At 35.0% G+C, this 22,344-nt stretch overlaps 6 protein-coding genes across 11 annotated transcripts; 3 read left to right on the forward strand and 3 right to left on the reverse strand.

The window, feature by feature from the left end:
- Positions 1-99: 99 nt before the first annotated feature.
- On the reverse strand, positions 100-1,964 carry LOC125606837. The gene has a single exon (XM_048775704.1). It carries the CDS (start codon positions 1,435-1,437, stop codon positions 502-504), a length of 936 nt encoding a protein of 311 aa, XP_048631661.1. The 5' UTR covers positions 1,438-1,964; the 3' UTR covers positions 100-501.
- Positions 1,965-3,588: 1,624 nt separating this feature from the next.
- On the reverse strand, positions 3,589-5,451 carry BNAC03G72080D. The gene has a single exon (XM_013868456.3). The coding sequence runs from the start codon at positions 4,835-4,837 to the stop codon at positions 4,085-4,087; it is 753 nt and encodes a 250-aa protein (XP_013723910.2). The 5' UTR covers positions 4,838-5,451; the 3' UTR covers positions 3,589-4,084.
- A 5,190-nt stretch (positions 5,452-10,641) lies between these two features.
- Positions 10,642-14,702, forward strand: LOC106438183 (serine/threonine-protein kinase ATG1c). 6 transcript variants are annotated; one of them, XM_013879266.3, is made up of 13 exons: positions 10,642-11,080; positions 11,188-11,305; positions 11,387-11,445; positions 11,713-11,777; positions 12,003-12,096; positions 12,165-12,245; positions 12,327-12,435; positions 12,597-12,669; positions 12,743-13,104; positions 13,183-13,529; positions 13,612-13,891; positions 13,986-14,056; positions 14,171-14,702. In XM_013879266.3, exons 1-13 carry the CDS (start codon positions 10,835-10,837, stop codon positions 14,429-14,431), a joined length of 2,166 nt encoding a protein of 721 aa, XP_013734720.2. In that variant the 5' UTR covers positions 10,642-10,834; the 3' UTR covers positions 14,432-14,702. The 6 variants fall into 6 exon arrangements, with proteins under 6 accessions (XP_013734720.2, XP_013734719.2, XP_022571673.2 ...); XM_013879265.3 differs by having other exon boundaries at positions 10,661-11,080; positions 13,180-13,529; XM_022715952.2 differs by lacking the exon at positions 10,642-11,080 and having other exon boundaries at positions 11,732-11,777; positions 13,180-13,529.
- A 227-nt stretch (positions 14,703-14,929) lies between these two features.
- LOC106438182 (protein RETICULATA, chloroplastic) lies at positions 14,930-17,388 on the forward strand. Its single transcript, XM_013879264.3, has 8 exons — positions 14,930-15,120; positions 15,252-15,930; positions 16,017-16,115; positions 16,197-16,417; positions 16,515-16,584; positions 16,661-16,740; positions 16,824-16,888; positions 16,971-17,388. The coding sequence occupies exons 2-8, from the start codon at positions 15,379-15,381 to the stop codon at positions 17,162-17,164; spliced, it is 1,281 nt and encodes a 426-aa protein (XP_013734718.1). The 5' UTR covers positions 14,930-15,120; positions 15,252-15,378; the 3' UTR covers positions 17,165-17,388.
- Positions 17,389-18,532: 1,144 nt separating this feature from the next.
- On the forward strand, positions 18,533-19,866 carry LOC106427715 (protein MIZU-KUSSEI 1). Its single transcript, XM_013868434.3, has one exon. The coding sequence runs from the start codon at positions 18,832-18,834 to the stop codon at positions 19,576-19,578; it is 747 nt and encodes a 248-aa protein (XP_013723888.2). The 5' UTR covers positions 18,533-18,831; the 3' UTR covers positions 19,579-19,866.
- On the reverse strand, positions 19,783-22,131 carry LOC106386780 (mitochondrial substrate carrier family protein B). Its single transcript, XM_048775706.1, has 7 exons — positions 21,650-22,131; positions 21,123-21,299; positions 20,783-20,932; positions 20,590-20,691; positions 20,442-20,512; positions 20,295-20,362; positions 19,783-20,184 (listed from the first exon to the last, which is right to left on the reverse strand). Exons 1-7 carry the CDS (start codon positions 21,866-21,868, stop codon positions 19,949-19,951), a joined length of 1,023 nt encoding a protein of 340 aa, XP_048631663.1. The 5' UTR covers positions 21,869-22,131; the 3' UTR covers positions 19,783-19,948.
- Positions 22,132-22,344: the final 213 nt, after the last annotated feature.

Below are 22,344 nucleotides of genomic sequence, written 5' to 3' on the forward strand. Positions count from 1 at the left end.
ATCTCTTTGAATTGGCCCATACCAGATGACATGATCCAAGTTTTTTGAGAATGGACATGCAAGTGGATTTCACTTCAAATAGATCAAGAAGCTTTCTCTGTTTTGCTCCTAAGGCTCAGTGTTATCTAAAACTGAAAGATGCTTCCTAACAGGGTAGGCTGGTGAGAGGCATGTCATTTGTTCACGAGACGAGTCCTTATAAGACTCTTGAACAACTTTGGGTCGGTGAGATATGAGACTCGTCATTGAATGTGCGCAACATGTTCATGGATTTGTCATAGCTATCAGTTTATTATGAGCAGCGTACTGCAACTTGTTTTTTACGGAGAAGTGCAACATTTACTCAGAAACTCTCTGTACTATAATAAAATATGGTAACACTTTCATTATGTAAGCTTATTGCAAAGAAAGAATCAGAAGCTATAACATAAACAACAGAGAAATATAACATAATGGCATGAGTGATATTAGTTAGGGTCTTAGGGAGATGTCATTTCAAAATTAGCCAAAAAAGGCATCGTGAGCCGTCTCTGCGATCACATCCGAGGCAACCCCAATCGTTAAAGCCATGAAAATGCCAAACATTTTTTTCCCTGCACTCCGACCAGACTGTTGTCCCTGTGGCTGACCTTGATTTGTGCATCCGTGATTATGACAAGGTAACTGATACTGAGAAGGTTGAAAGTACGGTTGCGGTTGCTGATTAGGATGAAAATACGGTTGCGGTTGCTGATACTGAGGAGGGTGAAAATAAGTTTGCGGTTGATGATACTGAGGAGGGTGGAAATAAGTTTGTGGTTGCATTTGCTGATACTGTGAAAGATGAACTTGCGGTTGCGATTGCGGTTGATGGTACTGAGAAGGCTGAAAATATGGTTGCGGCTCTAAACTTCTTTGCTGTGTTCCCTTCGTTGCTGACGTAGACGAATTAACACACTCCATATGAACATCTAACCGGCATGGACCACACTTGTACCGCCATGACCGGATCACACCGTGGCATTCCATGCACATGTTGCTTGCTCCATGATCACTCAGCTCTAAGTAGTGAGCCGGGTGAGACATGTGGCTCACTTGCTGAGGCAGCTGCGAGCAAAGTGGATGCATGTCGAAGCCGCAAGCCTCGCACTGGTAATAAAGCCCTTCGGCTAATTCATGGCAGATGTTGCACCCACGTCTATCATGGTCCATCTTTGCTGGCTCTTTAAAGACTAACGTGAGCTCGTGTTGGGGATGCACAAAGCAGTGGAGTGTACGGGGACACGTGGCACAGCAGTCGTGAAGATCGTAGTTGCAAGAGGCGCAACGATAGGTCTTCCCAGAGCCGTAAGTGTTGCAGCCATTGCATATGAATCCGCCAAAGTCGTAAACCTTCGTTAAAGGGTGGACATGAGTGAAATGTTGGAGCACTTCTTGTTCTAGTTTCAATGAAGACATCTCAAAATTTGTTTCTAAGAATGGTTAGGATTATTTGAGAGAGTAGAGGAATACAATTTAGACCAATCCAAACACTGCTTGGGATATATAACAATGAGTCGTGTTACAAAGGGTAGAACTTTTGTTTACTTGTACAGCTATTAATAATAACTAACTTTAACGTACTTGTTATACATATAACGTGTGGTATAGAGTAATTTAGTTGACTGAGTATACATGCATTACTGGTCAATGCATTTGGCCTCTTTCTCATAAGCCACATTTCCTTTTATTAACAGATGGTTTGTGAGGCCTTGGATAGGCTTGAATAGAGAGAAGGTTGTGTTTGAATCCAGTCAGATATAACTAATTAATAAATTAACTATTAAAGCTTATCATGAGATAAATTAAAGTTCAATTGGAAGTGATCTCTGATACGTAGCCACGCACCAGTGGTATCTCCAAGCCATTGGATTCATCTCAAAGCTCCATTTAACACTTAACTAAACGAACACGGTCACGTTGACACAGTCGTTTGTAATTAACACGTCTATATTTGTCCCCTACCATATATTTCATTAAAAAAAAAAAATTGACATTATTGTCATTTTATAAAATTTCAAGTGTCATGTGATGCGAGTATGATAAAAGACCAAATGTTGTTGGTTCACTTGATTTGTATATGCTTTATCCGTTAGATTTTTTTTTTTTAATATATATTTGATGTAATCTATTCTATTAAATTAGAAATATGATCTATTTATATAGATTTAGTCTAACTATTTTAATACAATTATTAAAATTTCTTATTAATTATTTTTTAAAAAATATTTTACGCAAATATGATTACAAAAAAAAACACAAATATGATTCAAAACACATAAATATAAAAATAAAATTTCTAAAAAATGTGTCAAACAAAAAACATACCGTTCTTTTAAAAGCGAGTCAAAATCTAGTATATGATTATTTTTTCTCTCTCTTCTCTTGGTATGGGGCAACTCTATATCAATATTTACAAATTATTTAAAAAGGTTTGGAAATTCCAAACTGAAGATATATTTACAGAGAGTATATTATACGGACATTTTGAAAACAATCTTATTTGTTTTTCTGAGCGATATTTGTATTTTTCCTAAACCGTGACGTATAAGTTTTAACCGAAAACTTAAGCAACCCTTTTAAGTAGGCGTGGGTATATTAACCGCACCCGAATTCGAACCGAACCGAAAACCAAACAAAAGTTATAAAAAAAAACAGAACGGGTTTAGGATTCAACCAGTTCGGATACTCGTACCCGATTGGTTATATCCAATACCCGAACCAATTGCCCGAAGTACCCGAACCAATTGCCCGAAGGCAGATAGCTTAGCCCGCAGTGCTAGGAAGAAAACGTCTTTTGTAGTTCACATGGATCAAGATCTTCCAGTTTGGTTTACAGAGTCAACATGAGTCTGTAAAGTTGATGACAAAAAATATATATATATATATATATGTATATATATTATTAACCCTAAACTTACATCTTCCATTCTCATTCATCTTTCCATCTTCTTCTTCTTCAACGTATATGTCTAGTACATACTTAAACTCATTTTATGATCGATTACATGTATGAATCACTTTACTTTGCGATTTTTATTTATATTTGATTACAAGTAGGATTTGCGATTTGTTTTCCTTTTGCTCTTTACACAGGCATGAGCTCAAACATTCATGATTATCCAGGTTTGATTTCTGTTTGATTTTGATGTCTATTTGATTTTGATTAATGAATAGATGGATTCTTTACCATTTTCTATTCAAGATAATACATATAAAAATTACACGAAGAAAAGAATATAGACTCGTGTTTCTCAACGTAATAACAAATCAGAAAGATCATAAATCTTATATTAAGTTGTTCAATCTTCTAACTTCAACAATATTGTGTCTGGTTTTACAAAGTCAAATCAAGGATACCCGAAATCATCTGAACCCGAACCTTAAAAACCCGAACCCAATCCGGTGTATAAAATAATCCGAACAAGTTCTGTATCTCTCCATCCGAAAATCCGAACTTGAACAGGTACCCAAACGCCCATGCCTACTTTCAAGTATACATATGAATAATGAACTTTGGGAACTATAAATTAAATAAAAAAATGTAATGAGGATCAAACATATATTGATAGAAAACTATGTCCTGATGAGTGGATTTGTTAGATGTATTACGTTCGCGTACGCTCGGGAGTGGGAGAGTAAAGCTTCAGCACTGCTACACCAAATCAAAATATTAATAATTAAGATCAAATTCACAAAGATCAAGACAAGTGTCACATAACAAGGTAAGTTATGACAAGATATGGTTGTTTGTTAGTTTGAAATAAAACTAATACCTAAATGATAATTAAATCCTTGTAAATTCGACTGAAAAAGCGGCATAACGTAGAATCTGCTAAGTGATAACATATTGTATATTTATGGTACGTTGAATGGTTTTGCAGTGTGATGGATCATGTTCTGGCTATACCATGTTGCGTATAAGTGGTGGTGATAACACTTGCTTTTTAAATTTTTTAATTACATTTTTAATATATTTATAAAAAAAATTGAAAAAAAAAACAACCACACAAGAAATAGATAAAAATAAGCATATATAACGGCAGCATATAAGAGACGTGCCATTTCAGAAGCCGCCAGTAAAGGCATCAGAGACCGGCGCAGCGACAATATTGCAGATAACCCCAACGGTTAGAGCCATTAAAATGACAAACATTCTTCTTCCTATGCTCGGAGTGGACTCTTGAACCTGACCTTGATGGTTTGTATATCCATGATTGTAATAAGGATGATAATACTGAGAAGGGTGATAATGCGGTTGTGGCCCATAACACCTCTGCTGAATTGTTGCTACTGACGCTGCAGACGTATTAACACATTCCATGTGAACATCTAAACCACATGGGCTACACTTGTACCGCCAAGACCTGATTGCACCGCTGCAAACCTTGCACGTGCTGCTCGCTCCCCAGTGACTCAACTCTAAAGGATGAGCGGAGTGAGGCACGTGTCTCACGCGCTGAGGCAGCTGTGTGCAGAGTGGATGGACGTCGAAGCCACAAGGATGGCATTGGTAAAAGAGCCCTTCGGCTGGTTCGTCGCAGATGTTGCACATACGTTTTTCATGGTGCGTTTGCTCTGGTCCTCTAAAGACTAGTTTGAGCTCGTGTTGTGGGTGGATGAAGCTGAAGAGAGTAGGGGAGCACGTAGCGCAGTGTTCGTGAAGATTGTAGTCGCACCAGGAGCAACGGTAGGTCTTCCCAAAGCCAAAAGTTTTGCAGCCACCGCATGTGAACTCGCCATATCCGTCAACCTTCGTTAATGGATGAATATGGATGAAATGATGGAGTGTGTGCTGTTCTGGCCTTGACGAAGACATCTCGTAGCTCTTTTTTTTTTTGTTCTTGTTCTTGAGAATCGTTTAGATTTGAGAGAATGCGAGGTGCTTTAAAAAGATCTGGTTGTTAGACTACTTGTGTATAAATTTTGTTTAGACAATATCAAACAAATAGTAGTGTTTTTGTTTAGTTGTGGTTACAAATTTATAAACTTTTGTTTAGTTGTCCAAGAATAATAATTCTAACTCAGTCGTTAGAAACTCTGAGATCGTGGTAGAGCAGTCATTGACTTTGGCTACTTGACTGGCCATAATGACCATATATTAATTTATGGTCAATGTAACCACTATTTTTGCTTTTTTATATATATCTGAGGAGTTGTTTGATGTAAGAAACACCTAGGAGATTTGTGTATAATCAATGTGTGTACAATCTTTTTTTAGTCGAAGACGTAGACCATAGCTAAATTTGTTGTTTGGGAATCAGCTTTTACTCCATGGTTGTTCTTATATCTTCCATGTGCTTGTAATTTTGAAAGTTATGATGAAGAGTTCTCTCTTTGATACCCAAAGAACATATTTATTTTATTTTCCTAACAAAAATGTATATATTTGTAACGTTTTTATCTATGTGATAATATATAAATGATTTCTTTTAATCATCCCTTATATATTAATTGAGGAACATTTGAAAAGATGTAACCTCAATTTTGTATTAATTAAAAGAGGCTCCAATGCATAGGTGGCACTCAATTAGGTAGTCAATTACATTCAATTGAAAAATAAGTAGGTCCACATTCGATTTGTATATGTTGTTAGATACATAAGTTGGTCAAACTATATGATATATTGATATGATATGATATTTTCTTTCCTTAAATAAAACCTACGGAATTACCATAAATGACTAATATATATATGACAATTAATGAGTTTAATAATAAAGATTTGATAACAATGTATATCTCCTTCATCATTTTTTGTTTAATTTTATATTATTAAAATAAATTAAACAATCAAATTAGCTATAAAAATAAAATTTAGATTTTTTCGTATATGTTATATTTTAAATTTTTAAAAACGACAATAAATGACTAAAACTATTAAAATTATTATGTTAAAAATTAATGATCAATGGTTTAACATTTTTATTATAAGAAGATACACATGATTTTAAAACCATATGAGTAAAAAATATCATTTAATAATAAATAAATATATATATATATATATTAAACACTATATACCATAAGATTACATAAATATTTTAATATTAAAACTTTCAATGAATTTTCAAGAACATTTATAAATTATAAACTTATTAAAGATTTCAGATTAAAAATTTTGTTATCGATGATTTAAATATTTTGTTATAAAACGATATGAACGATCATAGAACCGTATGATTATAAATTCTTATTTAATATTTTTTTTTTTTTTTTTGTCGTCAAATTCTTATTTAATAAATAACTATAAAAAATATACTATTTCTAGAAGAATAGGTTGGTCCATCTTAACTTATATTACACTTTTTATTAAACTAACTATCGAATTGATAAATAACGTACCAAAAAATGTTTTGCACTTTCCTTAAATAAAAGCTACGAAATTACCTAATATGATTAACGTATATGTGAAAATTAATTATAATGAATAATAAATATTTGATAACAATTTTTGTATCTTAGTTCTTTTTTTAATTTTATATTATTAAAATATATTTAAAAAGCACATTAAATATATAATAAAAACATTTTAATTTTTCTTATATGTTATATTTTGAATTTTTCAAAACGTCTATAAATTATTAGAAATTTGAAGATCCCCACTCTGAAAATTTTGTGATCAATAGATTATTTTTTTTGTCATAATAAGTTACAAATGATCATAAAATTGTATTAATATGAACTTTTATTTAATATTATAAGAAGATACACATTATTTTAAAACCATATGAGTAAAAAATATCATTTAATAATAAAACATATATATATATAGATTATACTATATACCATAAGATTACATAAATATTTTAATATTAAAACTTTCAATGTATTTTCAAAAACATTTATAAATTATAAACTTATTAAAGATTTCACATTGAAAATTTTGTTATCGATGATTTAAATATTCAGTTATAAAATGATATGAATAATCATAGAACTGTATGATTATAAATTCTCATTTAATAAATGACTATATAAAACATACTATTCTTAGAAAAATAGGTTGGTCCATATTGACTTACATTATATTTTTTATTAAACTAACTATCGAATTGATAAATAATCTACCAAATTTTTTTTTGCACTTTCCTTAATTAAAAGCTACGAAATTACCTAATATGATTAACGTATATATGAAAATTAATTATTATGAATAATAAATATTTGATAACAATTTTGGTATCTTAGTTCTTTTTTTTTAATTTTATATTATTGAAAGATATTAAAAATCACATTAAATATATAATAAAAACATTTATATTTTTTCTTATATGTTATATTTGAATTTTTCAAAACGTCTATATATTATTAGAAATTTGAATATTCCCACTCTGAAAATTTTGTGATCAATAGATTATTTTTTTGTTATAATAAGTTACAAATGATTTATGAATTTTTATTTAATAAATATTCAAACTAAATAATATATATATATATAAACACTAATGATTTAAAGCAACAAGATTGGCTGATCAATTTAGTCGTCCAGTTGAAATCTTTCAAAAGTATGTGAAAGACTAAAGTCAAAGTAAATATGGATTTAGAATAGTAGTTATATTTTACTAACCAAATACCGAAAAAACCGAACCGAACCGAAACCAACCCGATATCCGGATTGAACACCCGTAATCCAAATGAAACCAAACTATTGTTTCATTCTCCAAAATATAATAAAAATAATAACTTAATCCCGGGTCTTATCCTAGTTTCTATTTAATTTGAAAGCAGGTTTCGTTTTAGAACAAATGACTAAATCAATATTTGAATCGATCAAAAAGAAAAATTGAATCGATCTCTTTCGTATAGATATAACGCAACTAAACCATATCAATTCTTATTTAAGTTCCCACTAATCTTAACAGGGACATTAAAGATCATTATCAATTCATCCAAAGTTTTTAATTAATAGTATGATAGTGGTACGATTCATGAAAGTGGAATTAGCATAGTTTACACAACTTATTTTTATGTATTATTATTTATTATAAGTGTATTTATAAATTATAAATATATATATATATATATATATATATATATATATATATATTGAATAACTTAGAAGCAAATAACTATTATATATATAATTAAATTGAAACGAGCTCATGAATCAAAAAAATATTCTTATTTACTTATAATCATTTTGTATGGTAAATAAATTAAAACAATATTTTTTATTTATTTTATATTATACAATTAAAATATTAACATAGATATATATTATATTTTAATATATAGGTCTATTAGATGAAGTTTCTCAATTATATGTTTTATGATTAGTTGTATTTTATTACAAAAGTTTAAACCATTGATCATATAATTTTTAATATGAAATTTTTAACAGTTTTAATAAATTACACTCACTTTTAAAAGTTCAAAAATATAACATATATAAAAATCTAAATTTTTATTATATGGTTGATGTAATTGTTTAGTTTATTTTAAGAGACATTTCTTAGGATAACCATTTTTAAATTTTTGTCACAAAAATAGCTCTTAATGAGAAAAATGACCAAAATAAAATTTTTAAAGGGTAAAAGTGCACTTTTACCATAGAGTTAACTATTCTAGAATTAAGGTTTAGAGTTAAGGGGTGGGGTTTTGAGGATAGAGTTTCAAATTTTTTAAAATAAAAAATAATTATTAAAATTTTAAAACAAAAATGGGCTATTTTGGTTATTTTTTTTAAGGCTATTTTGTGACAAAAACATAAAAATGGCTATTTGAGAGAATTGCCTTTATTTTAATAGTATTTTTTTAATGATAGATGATATATACATTGTTATCAGATTTTTATTATCTAATATCATTAATTGTCATATTTATTTTAAATTATATTAAGTAATTTTGTTTTTTAAATGAGAGAGACTTTTGTGAAAATTTGATTAATAAATAGTACACTATATTATTACAACGACAGATATGTAATATTTTTATTAACTTAAATCCCTTTTAATATGGATTATGAAAAAAACTTGAGTGTTAAAATTTTGAACATTGTACTGTATGTAATGTTACGATTTAAAAATTTATAAATATTATTATGTTATATCAAGAAAGATAACAAGATTTGGTTACTACAAGTTTTTGTACAAAAGTGAAACATTAGCTTTGGATTCTTAAATTTATTCAAATTAATATATGAATATATATTTCTAAATTAGTTTTATTAATCCTTAAATACTCATGACCAATCTTGGTAACAGTGTTTTAAAATAAGACACTAAATCAATTTCACAAAAACTACAAATAATATACATGAATAATCAACAAATCTTCTGAAATCCTTTTTACATGAATATATCTATGTACTTATATTATGATCACAGTTTAAACAGATTAAATGGAAATCACAATCACATGCGATGTGATAATATTTGTTTTGGATGTGGGGAACTACATGAGTATATTACACATGCGATTTTTGAATGTCTTTTAGCGATTTAAGCGTGGGTTCTAGAAGTTACACCATTTCATTTTCATATTTTACATGTGTTCAGTATATTCACTGACATAGATTATCTTTTCTTTGGTGGAAGAATAATACCGAGGATTTAGAGATAGACATAGACCCTTGTTTATTAATAATTTGGTGTCTTTGCAAAAAAAGAAATGATAAACTATTTAGAAAGATCAATAGAAATCCGCTTAAACTGATAAGATATGTAAGAAAAGAAATCGGTTTAACCCCTAACTTCAGAGCAAATAAACCAAATGCAGAGTTGGTACAACCAACTGTAAACATCTCAAGCCTTATGCTTGGAAAACATATGTTTGGTAGATGGATATGACTTGATATATCACTTATATAATTTATGGGCATAAAAGAACAGATTTAGAAATGTTACGACGGACAATGGAAAGCATACTGCACAATTCAAAATGGAACTGAAAATTTTATGAATTATGACGGACAAGATTTTGATGGAGCCATCACCAACAGTGAAACGTGACGGGGACATGGCGGAAGCATTGTTCGAAGGGAACCAGGGGTTCGCCATATACTGTTCACTTTTTTTTCTCTGAATTTCTTAAGAAATTTTTAGTTGTATTTTGAATATTACGACGGATAAAATTTTATGATTTATTATATTCAAGAAGATAAAATGAAACCGAATATCTTTTAAATATAACAACAATAAAATTTTATAGAAATTGTTTAATTGGTTGTTTTATTCAAGTATAATTATTCAGACCATTTCAAAATTAAGTGATAGAATGACGTTTGACTTAAAAAAAAACAAGGAAAATCACAATATTTTCTTGGAAAATGAATTCTAACAAAAGGTTGTTTTTGCTTCTCAAACATAAACTTCTAAATTATGATAAGAAACTTAACACAAACATCATCCACCACCGCCACCGCCACCAGAACTCCAAATTCCTCCATGGCCCTCAAATCAGCCCCACCTGTTAAACCTACAAATAATCAACCAACATTTTAACAAAATTCAATACATATCCAAATCCCCACGTAAATCCAAAATTAGTAGTATAAGCCACAACAATAACATTAATCAATAATTAAAGTAATTACCCCGATCTTATCATATTAAAACAGATAAACAACACTCCACGAAGATTCCTAAGAATAAACTTACATTTAATTTCCATTAATCTCTCTCTCTCTCTCCTGATTAATCCAAACACGCCCAATCGGATCCTATTCAACCCGCCTGGATCACAAAACTCCAAAAAAAAAAAAAAAAAAATTCAATCAAACCGCAGCTTGTCTCCACCTTAATCCCGCACCTGTAAAAATCCTCCGTCACACGATCCTCTCTAGATTCGCGGCGCCGTCGTCGTAGTAAAAAAAATGTCCCAGTCCACGGCGAGGAGCGGGCGCGTTGTCGGCGACTACTTGGTGGGTCGGCAAATCGGGTCGGGTTCGTTCTCTGTAGTCTCCGAAGCGAGGCACCGTGTTCACGGGACACATGTCGCAATCAAGGAGATCGCTATGGGGAGGCTAAACAAGAAGCTGCAGGAGAGTCTCATGTCTGAGATTTATATCCTGAGGAGGATCAATCATCCCAACATCATCCGTTTGATTGATATGATCGAGGTTGGTTGGTTGGTCCTTTAAAACATCTAAAGTTCGAACCTTTATGCTTCTTGCTGTTGTGTTTTAGTTCCTTGAGGTTGACCCTTTGTTTTGAATGTCTTGTGTAGTCACCTGGGAAAGTACATTTGGTGTTGGAGTATTGTAGAGGAGGTGATTTGTCTGTGTTTATACAGAGTCGTGGGAGTGTTCCTGAAACTATTGCTAAGCATTTCATGGTGCAGTTAGGTAAACTCTAGGGCGTGCACTCTCTCTGTTTTGTTTTGTTGTTGTTGTTGATAATGTTCTTAACGACTTTCTGTGTAACAGCTGCTGGCTTACAAGTTCTTCGTGACAATAATATTATCCACCGTGATTTAAAGCCACAGGTGTGTTTGATTTTTATTCATTTCAAAGATCTTCTGTGCAGAGTGTTTTTTTTTCTTTTGTTGTTGATTAGATTAGTGTCTTATGGGACATTACTGTGGAATGATTGAACTTTTAATCAGCTGAAAGGATGCTGTGGGAGGGTGACTGTTAGTTTTGAGTGAGACTTGTTCACTTCTTATAATCAGTGGATTATGTTTACTTATGGAGATAATATTCCATCTTTGTTGAAGTTATAGTTGCTAAGTGTTCTTTCGTTTTTGAAACAGAATCTTCTTCTATCCACAGATGGAAACGATGCAGATCTGAAGATTGCTGATTTTGGATTTGCAAGGTATTGTAATCAGCTCTCCCTGTTACTAAGATCAAAGAGTTGTGTAATATGTGTCAATTAGAGAAGGTTTCGAATGGGCTCGAGCTGCTTTTGAATGTATATTGTCGAGTTCTAGCCTAGGTAAATTCATTCTTTTCTTACTTCTTAGGGATGTACGCATATTGCCCCCCACTCTTCAGGGCTTTTTAGTTTACATTTGAAAGGTTCACACTTTCCTTAATGCAGATCGTTGCAACCAAGGAGACTTGCAGAAACATTATGCGGTTCACCATTGTACATGGCCCCAGAGATTATGCAACTTCAGAAGTATGATGCAAAGGTGAGAGACCTTTCTCTTACAAATCTACCTTTACCTTTCTCTCTTTTACAATATGTCTTAAAACACAGGCAGATCTCTGGAGTGTTGGTGCTATCTTATTTCAACTTGTGACAGGCACAACCCCTTTTACAGGAAACAGCCAGATTCAGGTTTTTGCATTCTCTCTCTCTCACAGATTTCTACGTAAATGTTTGTCTTCTGGTGTGCCTAAAACGATCTTTTGTTCACAGTTGCTCCAAAACATTTTGAGATCAACTGGATTACAGTTTCCAGCGGACTGTAGAGATTTAAGTTTGGACTGTGTAGATCTATGTCAGAAGTTACTGCGCATTGATCCAGGTCAGCATCAGACTACTATCTTTTTCATGAGACCCATATAATAAGCTCTATTCATCTCCTACCTCACATGTCTTATAGTAAAGAGTAAAAGAGCTTATGGTCCTACTCTTTTTGTATCCAATGCGATTACAGTACATTCTTGAATCTCTTGTCTTTTACAGTGGAACGTTTGACATTTGAAGAGTTCTTTAATCACCCTTTTCTTTCGGACAGGCAATCATATGATTTTTCAAGGTAGATGTGCCCGCCTTTTTTCTCTCTCTTTATATGCAAATATTTGTAGCTGATGAGATTATCTCTCCTACAGGAGTAGATTGGGCTCAAGGACAATGGACGGTTTCCTGTCTTCGGGAAGCAGTCCGTCGAGAAACATGGAAGAAAGTTCTCAAGAAGACTGTTTACCGTTCCTTCTAGATGATGATTCTAGTGGACCTGAGGGGAGCCCTTCACATTTGAAAAGGACCTCCTCGATGAAGTCCTCCTCTGGATTTAACATTGATGCTAGAGTTGAGAGAGAGGAAATGGAATCTAGTCCTTTGAACTATAGAATCAACCAGGGAGCGGATAACACTAGATTTAGAAATGAAACACACATAAATTCTGATAGGAGAAACCATGGTGAACCTACAAGACTGACTGATTCGAGACCACTCATTCCTAAAGGAAGAGGTACTTCTATTTGCTAGGCCCTATTAAAATAGCAAAGGTTTCTTGTTTGGTTTCTCACATTTGTCAGTTTCGCAGTAGATGATTCTCAAGACTCAATGGATCAAGACTTCGTTCTCGTATCTGGACCACCAGTGGATTTGCCATCATCTTCATCGAGTTCTTCAAAGGCTTATAATTTCCCATTCAAGTCTCAGTCTCCTCCGGTAGAGTTAACTAATAGAAGCATAAGTTCAACGGCTCCTATGCCAATAATTGGTGCTACTGGCAACAACGTTGGCCGGTTTGGAAGCCTGGACAGTCAGAGCACTTCTCATGGGTCGCTGGATCTCGGGGATGCTTTTGAACAGCCATCAACTAACAGCTTTACTAGGATCAGTTCCCTGAAAAAATGTGCAGCAACAATTGCAGAATTAGTTCATGAAAGGGTAACCAAACTTCACACTGTCTATTATCACCATGGCATCGTGAGTTTCTGAGTTTCTTTTCATGCTTTTTTTGTTTGCACAGATCAAATCTGACAAATACCTAGAAGCATTCTCTATCCAGTTGGCGATTTTGGCAATTTGGAAACAGGCACTGCACATATGCCATACTCAGGCAATCTCAGGTCTGGAAGGAAGCCCTAGCCAAGACATTTACAAACCAAGAGAAAGTAGCAGCAGCCTAAAAAACGAGCATATCACTGATCTCATCCATGATGGATCGGAGGAGATATCCTCTCAGATTCAGAGTCAGTTTATCCGGGAGATTGAGCTTGCTGAAGAACTTGCCAAGAGTATCGAACCTGGTATTGTTTTTCCCTTTGTAAAAAATGAAAACACTTATGCTCTGCTTTTGTAGTTGTCAAGATCCTAAAAAGTTTTTCACCTACTTGGTTGTAGGAAATGCAATGATGCCTGATGCAATGGAGACGATATTTGAAGCAGCTCTTGATCTTGGAAAACTTGGGGGAGTAAGTTTTTTTTTGCATTTCCCCCAAAAGCTTGATTAGCAATTCAAAGATAAAGAATAAAAGAATCAATCAGTGTATGTTCATTCTCATGGTGGCTGTGGGTTTGTTCTGAAGGTTAAGGAGGTTATGGGAGAAATAGAGAAGGCTGGAAACCAGTACTCAAAAGCGGTGCGTTTGATGGTATTCCTTCTAGTGGAAGCACCAATGCTGATTCTGAACCCGCCATTGTCTCTCACAAATTCAGACAGGTATCGACTCAGAAAATATATAGATATCCTCAGCAGAAGATTGAAACATCTGCAGTCGCATAGGAGAAGCTCAGGCTCTCATATGCAAGGATCATCATCATCTGCCATGATGAACAAGCAACCATAGTTCACTTGGTTTGGTTTCTTCTGGTTTTTCGTTTTTTTCTTAAGAGAAAAAAATGTATTGTATATATACAGCAAAATCATGTATTCTTATTCTTTTGGGGATCTGGAGGGGGACTTTGGTGGATATGATGTGTGAGTTGTGCTGGTTGTTGTAAAATGTTCTTTCTTCTATCTGGGATCCTAATCCCTTGGTTTATGTATAAGTAGATTTATGTATAGGTTTTGGGTGAATTTTACACACTTTTTATCTATCCAACTTTCATGCTTGGCCCTTTGAAACAAGCTTTTCATGACAAGTTGAAATTGTTATTTTAAGTGCAGCAAAGAAAAACTATAATGTTGAGGTAAGTGAATCATTCAAAGGAGCTTATTCTTACGCGGTCAACATATGCCAAGTGAATCATTCAAAGGAGCTTATTCTTACTTTCTTATCTCGTACTTTTTGTTCTTACATTCTTGATTCTCTCATCTCTTTAAGTACTTAAACATGTAAGGACAACCATAATTTAACAACTAAAGGGCTCCAGTTCCACACGTGTGTTTAGACGTTTCCGCACGTGCAAGGGGGTTGAAGCGAAGTAAATTCAATCTTTGAAGACGAAGAAAATAAGCGCCAGTGGCCCTAATCACTCTCTCTGTGTCTCTTCACCTTCGCAGGGTCCATTTCCCCTGTTTCTGGCTAGATACAAGGTAAGGATCTCATCCTCATCGATGAAAGTTTCAAGCTTTATATGTTTGCTCTCTTCTTTTCCTCTCATTCTCTCTAGGAAAAAGAACAAAGCTTATTCTCTTTGATACATATTGGGTTTTGTTTATTGCAGAAGCTTGTCTGAAAGAATCTTTGATTGGTCCTTCTTTAGTTTGGGATCGGCTTCTTAGCTTGTTACTCTCCTCCTTTGGATTTGAGTGTAGCGTTTCTATTTGTCGACTTATCCCCCGTTTGAGGAAATGTCAGGATGTGCAATGAATTTTCAGCTCTCCAGTTTTGTTAAATTTCGTAATGACATCTCCTCGTTGAGGATTTGTAATCGAGACTTTGTGTTTGGAGTCTTGGTTAAGGAAATGAAAGTACCTGTTTTGCGGATTAAGGGTACGCAAAGATCGAGGCTTTTGGTGGTTAACATGTCTCAGTCTCCCGTTGAGCCGCAATCTATAACAGAAGTAGAAAGTGATGTCAATTTATGGAAAGGCGACAACGTAAGAAACTTGGGAGCTGATGAAATGGAGAAGTTTGAAAGTGGTGGTAATGTTGGAAATGGATTTAACGGTGGTGATGGTAATGGTGGAGGAGGAGATGGAGATGGAGATGGAAATGGAAATGGAAATGGAGATGATGGCGAAGAAGACTATGAAGAAAAGGAGTTTGGACCCGTTTTGAAATTTGAAGAGGTTATGAGAGAGACGGAAGCTAGAGGAGCCACGCTTCCATCTGATATGTTGGAGGCTGCTAAGACCTTTGGCATCCGCAAGTTGCTTCTCCTTAGGTACTTGGATTTGCAGGTATGCACATTCTTCTTTTCTTTCTTTCTTTGTGGAATCAACAGTTTCAAGAGAAGTGTTTTGAGTTTCGGTTTCTCGGATTTTAGAGCTCACCTGGGCTGCTTGGGTTTGCTATAAGATCATGGTCTATGCTTCGCAACAGAATGTTGGCTGATCCATCTTTCCTCTTCAAAATAGGAACTGAGGTTAGTGAGCTCACATTTGGGTATATGCATTACCGTACTTGCATTGTCTCATGTAACCGTTTGATATTCGCCAATTTTCAGATAGTCATAGATTCTTGTTGTGCCACTGTTGCTGAAGTTCAAAAGAGAGGGAAAGACTTCTGGGCAGAGTTTGAGTTGTATGTTGCTGATCTTCTTGTTGGAGTTGTGGTTAACGTTGCTCTTGTCGGTATGTTGGCCCCTTTTGTCCGTTTTGGTCAACCATCAGCATCTACTGGCTCCTTAGGACGCATGCTTAATGCTTATAACGCGCTTCCAAGCAGGTAAAAAAAAAAACTTTCCCTCTTTTCTAGAAACATACTCAGTTCTCATATTACAAACTCAGTTAATAAAGTTTGAGGATGTTGAACCGATTCTCAGCGTGTTTGAAGCTGAAAGACCAGGGTGTAGCTTTTCAGCTCAACAAAGACTCGCTACATACTTCTACAAGGTAATTAGACTTCACAGTCTCTGTCTCAATCGCTCCATAAAGTTTCTAGCTGTTGGCTGATCAATTATTTGTTCAGGGTATAATGTATGGTGCGGTTGGGTTTGGATGTGGCATTGTAGGCCAAGGCATTGCTAATCTGATCATGACTGCTAAACGGTAACACATCTCTTTCCACTTGAACTCAAAACGGGTCACTTAGTTTTATAATGTGACTAACGTTTCTGTGTGGCCATTCTCAGAAGCATAAACAAATCAGAAGAAGACATTCCAGTACCACCACTCATCAAGAGTGCAGCTCTCTGGGGTATATAGATACTTATTTTTTGTTTTCTTACCTTCACTTTATTTACTCATTCATCTCCATAACAATAGTAACTTGATCCCAGGTGTGTTCCTTAGTGTTTCCTCGAATACACGTTATCAGATCATCAATGGTCTAGAGAGAGTGGTTGAAGCCTCTCCTTTCGCCAAGAAAGTGCCTCCTGCGGCTTTGGCCTTTACCGTTGGTGTAAGGTTTGCTAATAACATCTACGGTGGGATGCAGTTTGTGGACTGGGCAAGACTGAGCGGTTGTCAGTGAAGAAGGCACTAGCGCTTCTTGATGTATGTCTAGCTTTATGAAAGCTATATATTGTTGTAGGCCGCTCCGTTTGATTTTGATGTGGTTTACTACACATTTCTGTTGTTATTTCCAATGTTACAGAACTCGCTATGCGATACTTGAGCTGTAAAAGTAATGAATAAAATGGTTCAAAAAACATTTTCATTATAAAGTGGGTGTTCGGATACCCGTTCGAGTTTGGATTAGATTTCGGGTATTTTGGTATAGGAGTAAAAATCGTTAGTGTGTTTATATATTTAGATCAGATTCGAGTATTTGTAGTTTGCGTTCGGGTAATTCAGATCGGATTTGGTTATTTAAACTACTTTAAAAAAAATAAGACCGGAATGAACATGGCTCATAAATCAAAATATATGAATCAAATAGTTATGTGTATGTTGTCAGATTGAACATTATAGTATTAAGATTGTTCAAAAAAAAAAAAGTATTAAGCAAACAAACAACATAGATTGTTAACCAAAAAGCAGGATATAAAATGCTTAAAGGTGAAGAGTAATACTTCACAAAAAAACCTTAGAAAAGAATTTATCCTCCAATAAAATCAAAACGTGCGCAGAAATTAAATACAAAATATTAAATCTACGGGGAGACGAAATTAAGTTTAGCGTGAACTATAAAGAAGAAATGAATAAGTCTAAATTATTAGAGATTTAGGGTTTTACCCGATCAGGTTCGTATATTCAATATCTTAATTTAATACATGTTTGGATATTGGGTAAATACCCAGACCTAATAAGAATCATCAAAGCATTAAAGTGTCTACAACACTTTTAGTAAAAAAAAAAAAAAAAGTGTCGACAACACAAACAGAACAGAAAGACTTTAACAAAATAAGAAGCATGAAGTGTTGTAAGTTTGTTGCAGTGGCTTTGATGAGCCTTCTGATCACATTCTTCCATTCAGGCAGACGGTTGGTGTTGTCGAATGCCCATTGGTCAGGCTGAATAGCTTAAGCCTGTATTGTGGTTTTACTGCCTTTACTTTGTTTCATTAGTTTGACTTTCTCAAAAATTATACAAATCTTAAATTTATTTTAATACATTGATAATAAAAATAGCTTGTTCAAATAAATTCAAACACCAAAATTAATATTTACCATCGGCAATACTACTAACATATAATTTTGGTCATCTAGTCATCAAAGAACCTCCCAAACTATTTTTTTTTACTTTTATTTGGATTGTTTCTAATTTCTATATCAATCGATGGATAGAGTATTTGCTTAAATATTCCTGTTAAACTAAATCATTAAATCATCAAAAAAAAATAAAAAAATATAGTATGTTATTTTTTTCAAAATGAATCGCATAAATATACCAATAAGCCTTCAGAAATATAACCAAATAAAATCATTTTCCTTTACTCAAAAGCAAAAAAAAAAAAAAAAAATTCATCGCAATAAAACATTTCTAGAAACAAAGAATCCAAGATTCACTTTCCACGTGGCAAATAAACAATACGGTCAAACCAGTCAAAGCCACGTCGGATATTCTCTAGTCTCCCGCCTTTCTTTATAAAGAACACAGCAACAAAGAACACAAAAGATTCATCTCTGAAAGCTCCATCTGACCTTTTTCTCCAAAACCTTTGAAACAAAAGAGAGACACAAAAGAGAGCCTAAAAAGATGTCAAAGATCAACGCTCTCCGCCGTTGTCTCCTCCCGTGCATCACACCTCCGACGAATCCAACCGCCGCATCATCCACTACCACCGGAGTCTCCAAGAAACGTCTCAGCACTTCCCTCAGAGACGACATCGACGTTCAAGACTCAGCTTCCTCCACCGCCTCTTCCTCAGAGGCCACGTCCTTCTCCGCCTCCGTCGGCTCAGGTTACCTCTCCCCCGTCGCGGCGCCGCAGAGACCGTCGAGGACGATGGTGATCGGTACGCTTTTCGGGAGGAGAAAGGGACACGTGTGGTTCTGCGTCCAGCACGACCGTCTCTCCGTCAAACCGCTCCTCCTCCTCGAGCTCTCCATCACGACGAACCAGCTCGTTCACGAGATGGACTCGGGTCTTGTCCGAGTCGCTCTCGAATGCCCGACACGAGCGGAGCTAAAGTCTTGCTCGCTGAAATCAGTTCCGGTTTGGGCGATGTTCTGCAACGGGAAGAAGTCAGGTTTTGCAGTAAGGAGGAGTGCCAGTGAAGAGACGAGGGTGATGCTGAAGAGGTTGGAGTCGACCACCGTTGGTGCGGGCGTGTTGCCATGTGGATCCGGGGCTGTTGAACCGGATCTTGATGAGGTTATGTATATGAGGGCGAGTTATGAGCATGTTGTTGGTAGCTCTGACTCGGAGTCTTTCCATCTCATTAACCCGGACGCTAACTCGGCTCAAGAACTCAGCATCTTCTTGCTTAGGACATCTTCTTAATTACCTTTTGGAGTATAATGATGATAACTTATGAATGCTTTTCATCAAGTTTGTTTTCTTTTTCAGAGATTACCAAACATTTGTTGCGTAGGGTCTAGTCGTCTAGAGAGGCTTAGTGTTTTGAGTTCTCAATGAGAGTTTTTGTACGTCGTATGTAGTACTCTCATTACACCATCATATGTTGAGAATCTTGGCATTGTCACAAGAGTGTAAAATGATTTTTGATCAAGAAACAGAGACATTTGTCAAACAAGAACAATACAAAATTGTAATGTCATATAGTGGGAAAAAAAATCAATGTAAATGATGATGCATTTGAATGTTAATGTTGTTCCTTTCTTCTCCTAAGCTAAAGCAAACTAAAAATCTTCTAAGGAGCAGGAGGAGATAAGAGCATCTTCAAACTCTCGTATACCATGAAGGTGATGCCAACGCCAGGAACCACTTTGAAGTATTCCGGCAATAATCCTCTGTACAGTCCTCTGATACCTTCTGACCTGAATATGTGTTTGAATGTCCCAAAGAGTCCTGTCTTGTACACTCTCGCTCTTCCACCAGCTCCCTCTACTTGCATTCTTCTTCTCACAAGATCCAATGGGAACGTAGCTACAACGTTATGTGCACTCCAAAAATCAGACAACTTATAGATATAGTAAGTTCCAAAACTTGAAACTATAAAGAGAGAATGGCTTGGGATCTTGTAACTAGTAACAAACCTGTTGAAGAAGCAACTCCAGCTAGACTTCCACAACCAAGACTAATAATCAATGTTGAATCATCTGGCCTGAAGGAACATTGTAGCATCAATAGGCGAGTGCAAAAGAAGTAACAGATAAATTCTAACTAGAGATGACTTTGTTTACCTACGAGATAGCCAAAATGATTTCAGAGACTCATACGAAGCAAAGTTGATTGCAAGGGTTGGCCCAACACCCTGAACCAAGAAGCAGTTAACAATCAAACACACTTGGCATGTCACAAGAGAACAAAGGAAAGCAAAACAAAGCGTACCAACATTGTAGCACCAAGTCCTTTATACAAACCCAAGAACCCCTCTTCTCTGCATATGGTACGGAAAGCATGCCCTATCCCCTGGTAATACATTGCATTTCTCTGCCAAGGAATCAAAAGTAACGCATTCAGGACACCAACAGACAAACCAAACGCTGCTCAAATCAAGGGAAGAATAAATAATCTTTCAAACCTGTGCAGCAAGACGTGTCCTAACAAGATCGAGAGGATATGTAGCTGAGGCAGCTGTTATTCCAGCCAAGCCACCACTAACAAAGTGCACAAACGGGCTGCTTCTCGCGTTTCCTAAATAACTCTGTAACACTGGATTCGAATACAAAAACTGCAAAACCAAAATAGTTTAAGGTCTCGCCAAGACTAACTACACCAATTACTAATCTAAGCACAACTAGAGATTCAGTAACTAAGCAGTAGCAGCAGAGTTACTCAAACTTAATTTGGCCATAAAATCATCTTATACCTTCTAGCGACAGAGGATTACAATTCAAGAAAAGGACTAGAAAGCAACTCACTTTATTGTATTTCTCATATGCATAGAAGTTCAACGCAGAGTAAGGAAGCCTGTGGGCTACGGTAACAAGATTCCCTTTCCAAAAGGCTCTAAAACCTTCCTCATTGAGAATACGGGAAGCTTCACGCCACAAACTTGGCTTCCCCAACACTGCAGCTTCTGACTGCATCCCTTGCAGCTAGAAAGAGACAACACAACAAGGCTTTTAACAAACAAAAGTAGACACTATGTCAAGACAAAACTCAATGTAACTGACATCAATTACTAGTTTAAATCCCTTGTCTGAAAATTTTCACAAAACTCTTAGCTCCTTAAGCAGCAAAGCTCAAAGAACATATTTTAAAAATAAAATGCTTTAAGTACAGGCAAAACACAATGTAACTAACATCAGTTACTAGTTTAAAACCCTTTTGTCTGAACATTTTCAAAACTCAGCTCAAAGAACAAATTTTTAATAAATATCATACTATATATGTTAAGCACACTGACCCAACTAAAAAAAAATAGAAACTTGAGCTCGAAGAAGACCTGAAACAAGATGGTGAGGCGAGCTAGAGGAGCAGTACACGTCTTGCTGAAGGCGCCGGCGATACCTCCGGCGAGAAGATTCTCAACGGTGCCGAAACGCGACTGGGGCTGTTTCTGTGGTAAACTCAAGGCTCCGGCATCCACGACGCTGCTATGCACGGCGGTGGCAGGATTAAGAGCTCCGTCCACCGCCACACCGACTCTAGCCTCAATGTTCATCTCTCTTTCCACCCGTTTCTGGGTTTGCGAATTTGGAACTGAAGGTCACATGAATTGGAGGGAATTGGATTAGGATTGAGAACGGAGAAGTCGACATGGGAGAAGAGGGAAAAGGAAAAAGTCTTTGATAAACCCTAAAACTTGCTTGGAGAAGGAGGAGGTTATTTTGGTAAAACATCTATGTGCGTCACAGTTTGGTTTCTCATTTTTTTTTTTTCCATTAAAGCATTTTCTCACATAATTTCCGCAAATTAAATAATGAAAAGAGTATAAAGAGAAAAACAAAAATAATATTGAGAAATTCTCGACAAATAAAGAAACTTTCTGACATTTATCAGTATATAAATAATCTAGTCTTGTGTATCTAAAAATTGGTTACATTATTACATAAATTGATAAATATTTTTAAGATATTGTGGGTGAAATATCTACCAATAAATATGTTTTTACTTTCTTTCGATTTATTTTGTTTCACT

The sequence above is a fragment of the Brassica napus genome, chromosome A3 (assembly GCF_020379485.1).
Source record: "Brassica napus cultivar Da-Ae chromosome A3, Da-Ae, whole genome shotgun sequence".
In the NCBI taxonomy this organism is placed as follows: Eukaryota; Viridiplantae; Streptophyta; class Magnoliopsida; order Brassicales; family Brassicaceae; genus Brassica; species Brassica napus.